At 53.6% G+C, this 15,087-nt stretch overlaps 1 protein-coding gene and 1 pseudogene across 3 annotated transcripts in view; both read left to right on the top strand.

Annotated features, from left to right (window-relative positions):
* Positions 1-855: 855 nt before the first annotated feature.
* On the top strand, positions 856-1,726 carry LOC307055846 (protein SET-like; annotated as a pseudogene). Its single transcript has one exon. The product of its transcript is annotated as a protein SET-like (transcript).
* A 1,816-nt stretch (positions 1,727-3,542) lies between these two features.
* Positions 3,543-15,087, top strand: part of GDPD5 (glycerophosphodiester phosphodiesterase domain containing 5) — a gene marked incomplete at its 5' end in the record, with an annotated part of 43,765 nt that continues 32,220 nt past the window's right edge. For both annotated transcript variants that reach the window (XM_079709267.1, XM_079709266.1), the window contains one exon: positions 3,543-3,659. In XM_079709267.1, coding sequence (XP_079565393.1) covers positions 3,543-3,659 — 117 coding nt within the window. The remainder of the gene's footprint in view (positions 3,660-15,087) is intronic.

Below are 15,087 nucleotides of genomic sequence, written 5' to 3' on the forward strand. Positions count from 1 at the left end.
ATCCCCATCCTATACCGCCCCCTAAGCCCTGGGCTCGGCTCGGCTCCGAGAGCCCCCAGCAGCTGCACCATGTCCACATGCCTCCGCAGGGAGCCACGGGCACAGAGGCTGCACCAGACGATTCCCAGCAATTAGGAGGCTCCAGGTCGGTCAGTGTGCCCAGCAAGCTCCTAATGCGCCTCCGCAGTCGGACAGGAGGCTGTAATCCCTGTGCTGAGGTTAGCACTTGGAGAGTGGGGGGAGATAGGGGGTGTTAGGCAGAGGCCCTGAGCAAGGCCCAGACGTGGAAGTAGTTGGTGGGCCTGAAGCCCGGTGCCCCTATGGTGTGGCCTCTGCGTTGTTAGAAACGGGAGCTCATCCTACAGGCCTCAGCTCAGCACTGCCTCTGGGAAGCATGCCCTGACCCTCCCTGTACCTGTTAAGTGCCCACAGCACCCTTTCCCTTCTCAACCACATGCTGCACTTACAATACCGGTTCAGGAGCCATGGTGGCCCCGTGGTTGCAGGGTCAGCAGACTTTCCCTATAAAGGGCTGGGCAGTAAGTATTTTAGGCTTTGTGAGCCATATGGTCTCTGTCATAACTCTGCAGTTATACTTAAAGCAGCCATAGACAATACATAAATGAGTGAGTGGGCCTGCGTCCAATAAACCTTTATTTACAGACTCTGAAATTTGACTCTCGTATAATTTTCATGGATCAAAACATATTTTTGTTTTGGTTTTTCCCCCCAACTACTTAAAAAATGTAAAAACCATTCTTAGCTTGTGGGCTATATAAAAACACGTGGCTGGAGTTCTCAGAGCTCCTGGTACAAGCTTCTTCCCTTGGGTGGATTCTTGGCTTTTCTCCCAGCATGGCCCCCAAACACCAGTCTTCACTTCCACCCCAAGCAAAGAAACCGAAGAAACCGAGACTGACTCCTGCCTCCAGGCCAGAGGAAAGGTCTTCTTCTCCGAACTTGTTGAAGGAAGAAAAAGAACAGCAAGAAGCAATTGAATATATTGATGAAGTACAAAAGGAAACAGACAGACTTAACGAACAAGCCAGTGAGGAGATTTTGAAAGTAGAACAGAAATATAACAAACTCCGCCAACCATTTTTTCAGTAGAGGTCGGAACTGATTGCCAAAATCCCAAATTTTGGGGTAACGGCATTTGTTAACCATCCATGAGTGTCTGTACTCCTTGGGGAGGAGAATGAAGAGGTGCTGCATTATTTGACAAGAGTCGAAGTGACAGAATTTGAAGATATTAAATCAGGTTACAGAATAGATTTTTATTTTGATGAAAACCCTTCGAAAATAAAGTTCTCTCCAAAGAATTTCATCTGAATGAGAGTGATGGTCCATCTTCAAAGTCCACTGAAATCAAAAGGAAATCCGGAAAGGATTTGACAAAACGTTCAAGTCAAACGTAGAATAAAGCCAGCAGGAGGAGACAGTATGAGGAACCAGAAAGCTTCTCCACCTGGTTTACTGATCATTCTGATGCCGGTGCAGATGAGTTAGGAGAGGTCATCAAAGGTGATATTTGGCCAAATCTATTACAGTACTACTTGGTTCCGGACGTGGATGATGAGGAAGGGGAAGGAGAAGAAGGTGACGATGATGATGAGAGGAAGAAGGATTGGAAGATATTGATGAAGAAGGGGATGAAGATGAAGGTGAAGAAGGTGAAGATGATGAGGGGGAGGAAGGAGAGGAAGATGAAGGGGGAGATGACTAATGGAACACTGGTGGATTCCAACCTTCCTTTGTTAATTTTCTCCAGTCCCTGGGAGCAAGTTGCAGCCTTTTTTTTTTTTTCTTTTTTCTCCTCCTCTTGTGCTCAGTCGCCCTGTTTTTGAGGTCTCTTTTCTCCTTTATACCATGGCTCACAACTTATTTTGGGGAGAAATACCTTGAGCAGAATTCAGTGGGAAAAGAATCTCTACCCCTTTCTGTTCCAAATTCATTTTTATCCCTTCCTGTCTCAGAAAAACTTTATGGAATCAACACCACCATGCTCTGTGGGGAAAAGAGAAAACCCTTCTGCTCCCTTAGCTCTGCTGCAAGCTGGAGGGTGCTAGGCCCCTGTGTAGTAGTGCATAGAATTCTAGCTTTTTTCCTCCTTTCTCTGTATATTGGGCTCAGAGATTACACTGTGTCTCTATGTGAATATGGACAGTTAGCATTTACCAACATGTATCTGTTTACTTTCTCTTGTTTAAAAAAAGGAAAAAAAACTTTAAAAAATGAGGTTATAGAAGGTCAGCAGAGGGTGGGTTTGAGACGTTTGGGTGGATTAAGTGGGCATTTTGACAACATGGCTTCTCCTTTGGCATGTTTAATTGTGATGTTTAACGGACATCCTTGCAGTTTAAGATGACACTTTTAAAATAAAATTCTCTCCTAATGATGACTTGAGCCCTGCCACTCGATGGGAGAAACAGCAGAACCTGTAAGATCTTATTTGCAATTGACATTCTCTATTGTAATTTTGTTCCTGTTTATTTTTAAATTTTTCTTTTTGTTTCACTGGAAAGGGAAGATGTTGCTCAGTTTTAAACCTTAAAATTATACAAGTTGCTTTGTTACAATAAAACTAAATGTGTACACACACACACACACACACACACACACACACACACAAAATATGTGGCTGGTTGGATTTGGCTATGAGTTATAGTTTGCCAACCCCTGGGTTAGAACAAGGAGCCAGACTGCCAGGCTCTGCTATGTGACCTTTGACAAATGGCTAAACATTTCTGTGCTTCAGAATTCTCATCTGTAAAATGGGGACGATAATGATAACACTTGGAGAAAGTAAAATTGTACAACAGCTTTGGAAAACAGCTTTTGGCAGTTCTTCAAAAAGTTAAACATAGAGTCACCATATGACCCAGCAATCCCATCCCAAAGTATGTACTCAGGAGAAATGAAAATATACATTCACACAAAAACTTGTTCATAGCAGAGTTATTCATAACAACCAAAAAGTGGTAACAACCCAAGTGTCTACCAACTGATGAGTGGATAAAATGGTATATCTATGCAATCAAATAATTTTCAGTCATAATAAGAAATGCAGTACTGATTCATGCTATAACATGGATGAACCTTGAAAACATTAAGTGAAAAAAGCAAGACGCACAAGACCATATATCATATGATTCCATTTATGTGAAATATCCAGAATGGGCAAATCCGTGGAGACAGAAAGTAGATTATTAGGTTGCTTGGAGCTGGGGGGTGGGAGTGGGGGAGTGACTGCTAATAGGTATGGGGATTTTTGTTGGATGATTAGGTCATGGGTGGGTGGCAGGGGACTGTCCTAGGGGACTTGCAAGGATGGGCCTCTGACTCCGAGAGAGACAAGGACCCACGGCAGGGCTCTGAGCAGAGGCTGACCCTCCCTGACCTAGACTACAGTGGCACCTGCTGTGCTGGGGCCAAGTTCCCACCCCTCCCCTGCCTCACAGTACTTTGTTTCCTCCCCCAGGACCAGCCGGGGGGCCTCCATGGGCGCCTGAGGGCAGGGCGCCAGGGCCGCGGGCGCGAGCATGGTGAGACACCAGCCCCTGCAGTACTATGAGCCGCAGCTCTGCCTCTCCTGCCTCACGGGCATCTACGGCTGCCGCTGGAAGCGCTACCAGCGCTCTCACGATGACACCACACCGGTGAGCTGTGCTGGGATGGGGCCAAAGGACCCAGGGAGCCCCAGGGCCTGGGGGAGGGGTCTCAGCTCTGACACCCTGCTGTGTGGCTCTGGACAGGCCAATGCCCTTTCTGGGTTTCAGTTTCTCCTTCTGTAAAATGGGCCCATGGAAATTCCCGAATCTACCTGACTAGGTGGGCAAGGAACATGGGTGTAGCCAGTTGTTGACTCCCCTCTGACAGTGTGGGGTGTGGGCTGCTCTTGAGGTCTGGGCAGGGAGGGCTATTCCAAGAGGGTGGGGTCCCCCAAGGTGAGCAGAAGTTCTCAGCTTCCTGGCAGATCCTGACGGGCAGGTAAGCAGACAGGTGGCTCTTCAAGGAGAAGGTGAAGAGCTGGGTCAGGCCATCCTGGAGCCTGGGAGCTGGCAGGGCCATGGCCTGGCACCAGGGCCCAGTCACCTGAGCCACAAGCCTGCCAGGGCTGGCAGCAGGTGTTCAGCTGGATAAAGAAAGCCTCCCTTAGTGTCCGGCTCCCCAAGCCAAACCCCACGCCACACTTCCGTCCCTGGGGCACCATCAGCCAGTGGATCTAGTTTCTTCTCTGAAGGAACCCAATTCCTTCAGGAGGGAATGGAGAGAGAGATAAATGGTATTTATCTAAAAGCTTTGCTGCCTGGAAAACAACTTTCTCCTCCCTCCTGCTTGTCTGAACAAAGAGGCCAGCCTCCAAATTCAGGCAGCCCCAAAACAGGCTGGAGTGGCCAGTGGAGGAGGTCAGAGGCCAAGCATCACCAGACTATCTGGATGTGGAGGTTGGGGAAGCTTGCCCACCTCCCTGCCCTCCTTCTCTGCCTGTGCTGGTAGGGACAGGGCACTCGACTGAGTCGGGAGCCTGTTCTCATGACCCCCAAATGGTAAGAAGCAGGTACCACCTGTGGGTACCTGGCCTGATTCATTGCCATGTACCCTTTCTAGCACACAGGAGGCAACATGCCCAACTGAGGCAAGGGAGAGGAGGGGCCTGCCCAGGGCAGCCTGTCCGTCCTATGTGCTGTGCTCCGAGCTCCATTCTCCCCTGAGACAGTGGAAGGAAGTCAGCAGGGCCTCCATGTGTCAGGAGGGCAGGAGCTCGCAGTCTGCTGGCACCCAGGTGTCTGTCTGTGTGCTGGGCGCTGAGCTGAGCACTGACACGCGGCCACCCCTGTTTCTCCCAAGCCCGTGAGCTAGATGTCATCGCCACCGCTTCACATGCGGAAACAGAAGCCAAGGACATCCGTGACCAGGACAAGGTCACGCAGCTAGAGAGGGGCGGAGCTCGGATCTGGCCCTGCATGGTGTCCAGTGCTCTTGGTGGGGGTGGGATGGGAAGATAGCTGAGGCTGAGGAAGGGAGGAGAAGGATGGCTGAGCTCCCAAGCAGGAAGCCCTTGGCCGTCGGAAGAGACACTGGAGGAAGGCAGCTCTCTCCCAGGGCACCTCACACCTCCTGGTGGGCCCAGGGCCAGCCAGTTCCAGGCTGTGGAGTCAGGAAGTGATGGGTCTTGGCTGTGGCCCGCCCAGGGCCCAGGCTGGAGGAAGTGGTGGGCTGAGGCCAGTTTTGAGTTGACTGGGGGCCCAAGCGGCGTAGGCTCTGCAAATGCCAAGGCCTGAGGTGCCAGGTATGGGGCAATGGCCGGAGGCTGCAGGCCACAAGCCTGGGAGAGGCTGGGAGGGGAGAGAGGGTTTTGCAGCAACTCTGGGTGGCAGGGCCTCTGCAGAAAGGGCTGAGCTCACCTCAGGCAACCCGCACCTCCCAGCTGAGGATGAGCGGGCGGGCGGCCGAGCCCGGCCCTTAACTCAGCTCCCTCCTGCTTCCCCTCCCACTTCCTGGGTTCCAGCCTCCTCGAGCTCACGCTTCTCTCCCTGGCTCTCCTCTCTTCTCTTTTCTCTCCCCAGTCCCTCCCCAGACAGCTGGGCCAGAACCATGATGGGGGTTGGGCTGGGCTCCTGGCCTGACACAGTGAAGGCAACAGCAATCTGGTGTCTCAAAGTCAGGGCTGGTGCAGAGAAGCTGCTCTGTAAATTTTGCTGAACTAATAGAGGCCCAGAGTGAGCTCTGGGAGCGCAGGTTGGGGAGTGAAAGGAGAGCCCCTCGGGCCTGGAGGGTGGAGGAGAGGCCTCGGCCAGGGGGAGCGGGCCCAGCTTTGGGCCTGTGCCTTTCCTCATCCCCACCTTCCCCACCTCCTTTGGGCATCCCCTTACCCCTCCACCCCCCCATGCCCCCACCAGGCACTGCGTCCCCTCAGGACCTCTTGGGGGAGGCTCTTGTGTCTCCCAACTCAGGGGAGCCTAGGGTCAAGTTCTTCAGTGAAGCTGAACCTCTCTGGGCCTGTTCTGTGCAGTGAGGTGACACACAGGTGGTGAGTCACAGAAGCACTCATCCTCAGGCTGGGAATGAAGTGTGAGAGTAACAGTTAATGTTTATTGAGCACCTATTGTATGCAGGGAGCTTATGGCTTATAGGCATTGCCCTGTTGATTGTTCTAACACCCTGTTGGGGCATATTTAATTGTTATGCCCTGTTTATGGATGGGGAAATCAAGGCTTGAAGGCCCATCCGTGATAGATTTGCAGCAAGAGCGTCAGGAAGTTGGAGGTGGAGGCTGCCGGGAAGACAGGTGGGTTTTAAGTCTGGGTGTATTTATTTATTTATTTATTTTGAATTAATTAATTAATTTTGGGGGCAGCATTGGGTCAGCGCTGCGGTGCACGGGCTTCTCGTTGCGGTGGCTTCTCTTGTTGCGGAACATGGGCTCTAGGTGTGCGGGCTTCAGTAGTTGTGGCACGTGGGCTCAGTAGTTGTGGCTCATGGGCTTAGTTGCTCCACGGCATGTGAGGTCTTCCTGGACCAGGTATCGAACCCGTGTCCCCAGCATTGGCAGGTGGATTCTTAACCACTGAACCACCAGGGAAGCCCCAAGTCTGGGCGTGTTTAAAGGAGAGCTTACAAGGAGAAGAAAGGCAGGACGGGGAGGAGGACTTGGGACGTTGCCTGAAAGAGAGAAAGAGCAGGGACCAGGAGCATTTGGGACAAGTTGGGGAATGGCTTGAATGCCAGGCTAGGTACCCTCAGTGCTTCCCTGGTTAAGAGCTGGCCCCGCGGTACTGGACGGGGATCCTGGGGTGGCAAAGGGGTGCAGGGAGCCTGGGAAGGAGCCCCCGCCCCACTACTCTCCATCCAGGCTGGCCTCCTTCCTTCCCCTCCCCGCCCCTCACATTCCCATCTCCTCCAACCCTCTGCTCACACTGTCCGCTCCCCCCAGGACACACACTTGACAAATAAGGAAACAGGAAACTGAGGACCAGAGAGATGAAATGACGTCCTCTCCTGCCCCCCAACACCGAGGGAGTGGAGGAGCCTGGCAGCAGAAGGCTGGCTCACTCGACAGCCAGGAAGGGGAAGCAAGAGCTTTTTATAACTGGGGATAATTAATTGGTGGTTGTCTGTGACTCATTACTCTAATATTGCCAATTAAGGATGGGGTAGGACAGAAGGCAGCTCTCAGGCCAGCCCCACAGGGGCCCCTGAAGACTCTGCATCTGTGGGACGCAGCACAGTGTCAAAACCAGCTTCTTTTTAGCAAGAGGGATATAGGTCAGATGCCTGGAGGAACTTCCAGCCCGAGACGTTGAAGGAGACAGTCAACTCTCTTGCACTTCTATAGTATGTTTGCCTTTTGAAGGGAGTTTTAAGCTTCTTTTGACCCCCCTCTGTCTTATGGATGCGGCTCCAGGAAGAGGAAGTGATTTATTCAAGCCACGGCTTGCACTGCGCCTGCTTGCACCCCCAGTCCCATGCCCTCTCCCCCGTTCCATACCAAACAGTCTTGTCTGGGATGCGTTGGTTACTTACTCAATCAACAAACCTGTCCTGATACCTGCCCTGAGTCCAGGGGTCAAAGGTATATCAAACCTGGTTCCTCCCTCCCTTGAAGGGCTCCTGAGTGGGTGGGGAGCAGATCAGAACAGACATCCAGACCACCCAGGGTGATCACTGCCGGGGGCCCAGGGACACCACAGGCAGGAAAGCTTGCCTGAGCTGGTGTCAGAGAGAGTTAGCCCATCATGTCATGCCAGAGTGGGGAAGGCAGGGGAGCTGCATGTTACAAGAGTGTCTTGTGTTTGGGAACTGAAAGCGATTTGGCCCAGTGCAGCTCTGGCGTTAGGAGGGAGAGCGTGTGGCCAAGGGGACCTGAGCCAGAGGCTGTGCTGGGGAGCCTGCACTCCATCCTGGGAGGTGGGAGCCCAGTCGGACTCGGTCTGTGCAAGGACCACTCTGGTTCAATCACGGAGAGTGCGCTGAGGGGCCTTGAGTGGAGGCGGGGACGGCAGGGAGCTAGACAAGAAAGGCTGAGGCCTCAACTAGGGGGAGGGGTCTGCCAAGAAGTAGCAAAGGGAGGGATTCTAGAGACACCTAGACGGTGCATTCAGCAGACTGGCTGCGGAAGAGAATTTTGATGATGCCTTCCGTCATCCCATGATTTCCACCTGGCTGGATGAGGCCATTCCTGGAGTCGGGAAACCATGCTGTGCCCAGGAGGTGTGTGAGAGGCCGCGTCATCTCAGGAGTGTTCAGGAATAGCGCAGTGGGGGCGGGTGGAACACAGACAAAATACCGCCCCCTCCACCCCACGATTGCCTACGTCTTTCGATGGAAGCCCCTCCCCCCATGGCAGGAAGACACCTGCTGCTGGGAAATCCATCAGCACTCCGTCATCCTCCACCCTCCACACAGCCATCCCGGGAGAACCTACCTCACCCGCTCACAGCACTGCCCTTCGCTCCGCTGTCCCCTCTGCCTGGAATGCCTTCTCTCTGGTCTCTGCCTCTCAAGGCTCATCGCAGGTCTCTATTCCTCTAAGAAGTGTCCCCTTCAAACAAAAGAGTCAGGCCTCCTTCCCTGCCTCTCGCCTTCCCCTGGGCTCCCGCAACATCTCGGGCCTGGGCTGCCCATGTGGGTCGTGACTTCCTGTTTCTCCCGCTGGACCGTGAGCGTGCCGAAGGCAGGGCCTGGCTCAGAGGAGGACCTCAGGCAAGGAGTGGGAGGATGACTGAGCGGGTGACTTGAAGAGCAAGTGAGGAAGCCAGTGAGGGTGGGGAGGCTGGACCCCTGATGAGCTCCCAGGTGAGCACCCCAAGGAGCATTGGGTGGTCTGGAGAGTAGGAGTGCATGCTGCATTCCAGTGCCCCTGGCTGTGGCTGACAGGGAGGGCTGCTGACTCAGCCGAGGGACCTCCCAGGCCACCCTTGGAGGTGGGGTCAGGCTCTGCCAGTGGGAGGAGGGGGGGTGAGTTTCCCAGCTGGCTCCCCACGTTCTTGTCCTATCAACACCACGTGGGCCTGTGGCAGGGTTATGTATGGGGCAGGGAAGAGTGGATCTCACTCAGGAATCAAGGTGGGCTCCCTGGAGGAAGCAGCCTTTGGAATGGGCTCCGGGGTGTGACTGGAGTCAGCCAGATGCACCTGGCCATTCCTGGCTAAGGGAGCTGCGACCTGAACTCTACCCTGCCTCCTCCAGTGACTTAGTGTGTGGCCTTAGACAAGGCCAGACCCTTTCTGGGCCTCAGCTTGCTGTGGGTGAGGTGGAGGTACAAACCCACGCCCCAAGGGTCCAGTTAGATAACAGATACCAACGTGTCTCACATCCTGAACAGGACAGACCACTGTTCCAACTTGGGGAAAAGATGTCCTCCCTACACACTTTCAAAGGGATGGCTGTTCCCTTCTCTGGTGCTTTGGGGGAAAGGGACCCAGCAGGTCAGAGAGGAGCCCTCTGAGCTTCAATTCTCCCACTTCTAGACTGGCAATGATAAGAGCCATTTTATCCTATAAACCTTGCAGGTTTGCCATGAGGATAAGAAAATGGGAGATAATATTATTGCATCCATGAGAGAGAGGAGAGGCTGGCAAAAGTTGTTGCAGCACAGGGAGCTAAGGATTTATTGCTGTAATAAAGCCAGGCCGTCGCTGGCTTTCGGGAACCCCTGCACCCCACCTCCTCCTCTCTGAACGGCACTGAGGGGGCCGGGCGTGGTCAGGCCATGCTCCAGGGAAGATGAATAAACTCTTGTTCATGATCTCTGTGACCACCTTGCGTGTCTGCTTAGGGAGCATGTATGGGGCAGGAGGTGATGGGCGTCAGCAAGAGGCTGTGGCCACTCACCACCCTGTGGCTTTGGCCGGGCCCCCTGCAGGGCGCTGGAATAATCCCTCCTAAGGGCCCCCAGCTCTTCTGCTCATGTCTCCCCAAGGGCTGATGCAAGCCACAGGATGGTCGGGGAAGGACGGGGTGCTCCAGGCTGAGCCTGGCTTCATTCTCCTGCCTAATGAGCCACTCTGAGTGCACCCTGGCAGAAGCAAGGGCAGACAGAGGCCTAATTGCCCAGCTCCCTGTAGCCCAGAAAAATAAATCCAGCCTCTTAGGCTGTCAGGAGCTGGCTGGGGGCTGGGGATTTTAATCCTTTGCCCTGCTCAGCCCTAATGCTGAGATCCATCTCAAACCTCCCTAGGCTGCCCCCTCCCCCAAATCTCCTGGGTCAGAGCCAGAGTAATCCTGCCAGAGCTGCCCAGCTCTCTCTTCTGGGAGCTCCACACACCGTTCCCAGCTGACATTCACCAGTCTCCCCGTTAGGAACTTGGCGAGGATGAAACAGGCGGATGATTAGAGGAGCCGGTGTGCCTGAGGTGCAGCCTGCAGGTGGACAGACTAAGCGGGGAGGCACCCCTCAATCGCTCTCCAGTCTCTGCAAGGCTGTGTGGTGCTGAGGGCACAGCTGGACTCTGGGGCCTCAAAGCAGAGCCGGGACCCCAGGAGTGGCACAGGGAGCTGAGCTCAGCCACGTGGAAGGAGCTGTGCCAGGCGGAGCCAGCACGTGGCGAAGGGCTGCCTTGGGACAGGCTAGAAAACCTAGAAACAACCCACACACATCTGAGAGTGTGCTGTGTGGTAGACAATCATGGAAATCATTGCAAATATCACAAACCGTACAGGGACAGCTGAAGTATCCATCTGGTAAAAGTAAAATTAGATCCCTGTCTCTTACCTCAAATCAAAAGATATTCCAGATGGATAAAATGTATTTTTTTCTTTTTTTAAGCTCCTTTTTTTCTGTTTAGGAAGCACACATTTGTTGAGAAAATTCAAACAACTCGGAAAGATGTAAAGTAAAAGAAATTCTAATCTTCATGCTTTAGAGGAAAGGCCTTAAAACCTCTCTCCATACACGTATACACACATATGGAGCTATAGATAGGTGGATTACAGATTCAAGTGTAAACAAAGAGAAATTATCAGTGTAAAATATGAGTTAAATATATAATCGTGGGCCACCTTCCTTAAACACGATACCAAAGGCAAAAACCCATAAAGGAAAAGAGGGGTAGATTTGACTGTGTAAAAATTTAAATTTTTTAAACAAAAAGCATGAAAAACAAAATTAAAGTCAACTGGTAAAATAAGAAAAAATAGACAATCTATATGAAAGTTACTACTCTTACATAGAGAAAGCTTTTATAAACGCCTAAGAAGCCAGTTGTCCCAAACAAAAGCTGCCAGGCTCTGTGCCTTTGCACCTTCCACTCCCTCCCTCTGCCCTTACCTTGTCAGGTAAGCCCGTTCCAGCAAGCCCATTCCTTTCAGCTTTGCTGCAAGCATCTCCTCCTCCAGAGAGCCCTCCAGACCATCCCTTCCCCCATAACTGGCAGTGTGCTCCTTGGCAGCCCTTGCTTGCCCCATTCGCCACACTCGTTTCTAGGATTGGCGTTGCCTGCTGGCTGGTCAGTCTTCTGTGCAGGTTGCTCAGAGGAGAGTCCAAGCCTCATCTGTCTCCCAGTGTCCAGGGCTCAGCACGTGTGTAGAACGACTGGAAGAGAGTGGTGGCGTGGGTGTGGAGGGGAGATGCTGGAATTTAGTTTGGTGTGGGGTATGAAGTAGGGGTCTAATTATATATTTTTTTACCAAATGGATGTCCAGATGTCCCAGTACCATCTGTTGAATTCTCCATCCTTTCTGTACTAATTTACCTGGTATTAATCCTGTGTCCATCCTTCCAGGCCATTCCCTGTCTTTGGGTCTCAGTTTCTCCAGATCTTAATTGGACCTTTAGAGGATGAGGCAAGATGATCTCTGAAATCTTTTCTAACTCTGAAATTCCAATGGGCCCACCCTGGCACTGCCTGTGACTTGCTGTGTGACCTTGGGCAAGGCCTTGCCTCTCTGAGCCAGTTTCCTCCTTGGTCAGACAAGGATAATTACATGTCCTGCTTCTTGTTTCTTTGGGATAGTTGAAGAAGCTGGAGGCACCCAGAGCTGGGTGTGGATTCTGGCTCCATCATTATGTTTGCCCTTTGTGACCTTGGGCAGCTCACTTCCCCTCTCTGAGCCCTGGTTCCTCCGACTATTCCGTCTGCCTTGCAGAGCTGTGGAGAGGGCGACATGCAAAGGAGCAGGTAGAGGGCTCTTAGGACTGCCCCACCCCCAACTCTGCGAAGTGCTCACATAGGGCTCTGTCCTCCGTGGCCAGCGATGTGGGATCTTCTTCCTTCAGCCGTGCTGGCTCCTAGGACTGCAGCCTGCAGAGCTGGGCCTGACCTCTGCATCCCCCTGACCATGGCACCGACCCTGGGCTAGGAGGGGGTGATCTGCTTGGCTGTCTTCATCAGCTGGGGAACTGTGATGTAGAGCAGGGGGCGGGGAAGACTTGATCACTGTCTTCACATAATTAAAGGACTGTCAAACACGAAATGATAATTATAGGAACGATCATGGATTTGGCAACGTACAGCTTACATCTGTAATCCCGTTTGAGCCTGGCAGTCCTCCTGTGAGGTAGAGGTGATGTCATCCTCACGAACAGAGGAGGAAGCTGAGGCTTGAGGTCCTGAGTGACTGGCCCGCAGCCATGCGGCTAGTGGTAGAGGGCGGGGAATGAAAATCCAGCTCTTGATTGTGTTCCCCCATGCCCTGGTCATTTGACCCCAGTGTTCTTGCCCTTTTGCGGACTTGTTCTCTGTGGTGTCAGAGAACCAGCTGCAGGGTGGCAGCCGAGGAGGCAGAAATCAGCTGCACCTCAGGCAGGGATGGAGGCAAGGACAACAACTTCTGACACCCTGCCACTGCCAGATACTTCTGTCCAACCCTGCCGTCCCCATTTTACAGAGCAGGAAGCCGGCGCTCAGGGAGGATAAAGCAATGTCTTCTCCAAGGTCACCCATTTAGTAGGTGGCCAGTCACACCCAGCGTTCCTGGACTCCCAAACACAGCCTGCCTCTATCCGGCTGCTGTCTCAGAGGGAAGAATTTTCAGCCCAGAGGAGGGCCCGGCAGCACCCACAGGGAGAGTGCCCATCTCTGGAGCTGTGGGAGCAGAAGCAGGGCAAGCTCCTGTCCTGGAGGCCACAGAGGCGGTCTCTGCACCGGAGGACAGGCAGGGAACAGGAGTCCAGAGAGACAGCTCTGCCTCCGCCAGTGAACCTGAAGTCACGGTGGCACCAAGGGCAGGGAGGCGGCTCGCGCTCAGGGGCTGTCCTGACGCAGATTTCAGTCTCCAGGGTCAATTCGGGGGGAGATGCTCCAGACCCCGGGGGGACCCCAGCAGTGTGAGCAGTGTCTGTGTGTGTTCTGGCCCAGGGCCACAGTCTGGGGTGGGTAGGGGCCCACAGCGGGCAGCACACGTCCTGTGCGGGGCTGGGCTTTGTGGCTGCAGCGCTCTGTGACCCCGTGAGCCCCAGCTGCTAATAGGCTCTCTCTCCACACACACATTCTCCTCTAAATGCAGAAGGCTGGGGATGGGACAGAGACAAGAGGGGTGAGGAGAAGACGTGACAGCCAACAGGAGACAGTGAGCAGGAGAAACTGGCATACGGTTGCCCGTGTGGGGTGGAGGGTCTTGTCTTCCTGGAGGATGGGGGCGAGAGTGGGAGGAGACGGGATGGGGCCGGGCCTCTGGGATTCTCCGCCACAGTCACCCCTGTAACAGGGATGGAGCCCCCTGCCCCACCTGCAGCCAGGGCCCGTCCCCTTCCCCAGCTGCTCTGAACCCTTCTTCCTTGCGCCTTGACCGGCATCCTGCTCCCAGGCAGCTGCAAGACTGGAAGGAAGGGGCTGTGGTGTCACAATGGGAGCTCCTTCCCTTGGTTCCCTGGGGACCCCAGGCTTTGCCTGAGGATAAATCTGGGGTTGGATGATGTCCTTGTCCACTGGTGGCCCTGAGACCTCCCTGCATCCCCGCCACGTCCACACCTTCTTCTGTTCCTCACACCATGTCTGAGCACCGCCTTGTGATCCGAGGGATGTGGGCCCAGGGTGCACAGAGACACCTCAGCCATCCCTGCCCTGAAGGAGTCCATAGCCCGGTGAACTGTCCCTTCGTGTGCACCTACTGTGTGCCGCTTGACGTATATCACCTCATTGAACATCAACCCTCCACAATAGGGGGTGTTATTCCCATTTTATAGGTGAGGAAACTGAGGCTCAGAGGGGTTAAGTAACTCACCCAAGTGGCAGAGCCAGGTCTGTCTCCCTCTTGAGCCTGGGCTCTTTCCACCTCCACAATTCAGAATGTGATTGACAGTCAAGTTGATGGGTACCAAGAGTCTGCGCAGAAGCAGTTAAGAGAGGGAGGTCCTGGGACTTCCCTGGTGGTCCAGTGGTTAAGACTTCCACTTCCCCGCCGTACTTCCACTGCAGGGGGCATGGGTTTGATCCCTCGTAGGGGAATTAAGATCCCACATTCCACGCGGCATGGCCAAAAAAAAAAAAAAAAAGAAAGAAAGAAAAGAAAAAAGAAAAGGAGGTCTTGGGAGCAGGAGGGATGGGAGAGGTTCCTGAAGGAGAAGAAGGCTTGGCCTAGGGTGTGGACTCCAGCAAGAGAGGATAAAGGACTCTCAGGGGGCCGAGCTGGGTCTGGGACTAACATGTCTGGGTCCTAGAGGGCAAGGGCGGGCATTGCGAGCGCTGTGCAGGGCTGGTTCCCAAGGGGGCGGCAGAGGATTGCCTCCTGCCGGGGCACCTGCGTTCAACCCCACCTCCACTTCTCCCCGACTTGGTCACCTTGTATACGTTGCTCAATCTCTGACTCACCTCCACTCATCCATATTGAGCCTCTGTGCAAATTAGCAAAGAGTGCCCCTTCCCCAGGGATCTTGACTGTTATCTGCTCGAAAACTGTCATGACAAATAAGGACATCAATGGTGACCATGATGTGAGTGGCACTTCTTAGAGTTGGCACTGCGTGCTCAGCCATATGTGGTGGCCCTTCTCTGAGTCTTGGTGTCTTTGTTTGCTCTGAGTTGGGGATAAATACCCAGGCATTGTACAGACTGTGGGAGGTGGTGGAGGGCCAGTGGCTCCCCCATCCCTGCCAGCATGGCCGTGGCCTCACAGCCTGCATCTCTGGAGCAGGGCCAGGCTGGC

Source organism: Hyperoodon ampullatus, assembly GCF_949752795.1.
Source record: "Hyperoodon ampullatus genome assembly, chromosome: 7".
NCBI classification, from domain to species: domain Eukaryota; kingdom Metazoa; phylum Chordata; class Mammalia; order Artiodactyla; family Ziphiidae; genus Hyperoodon; species Hyperoodon ampullatus.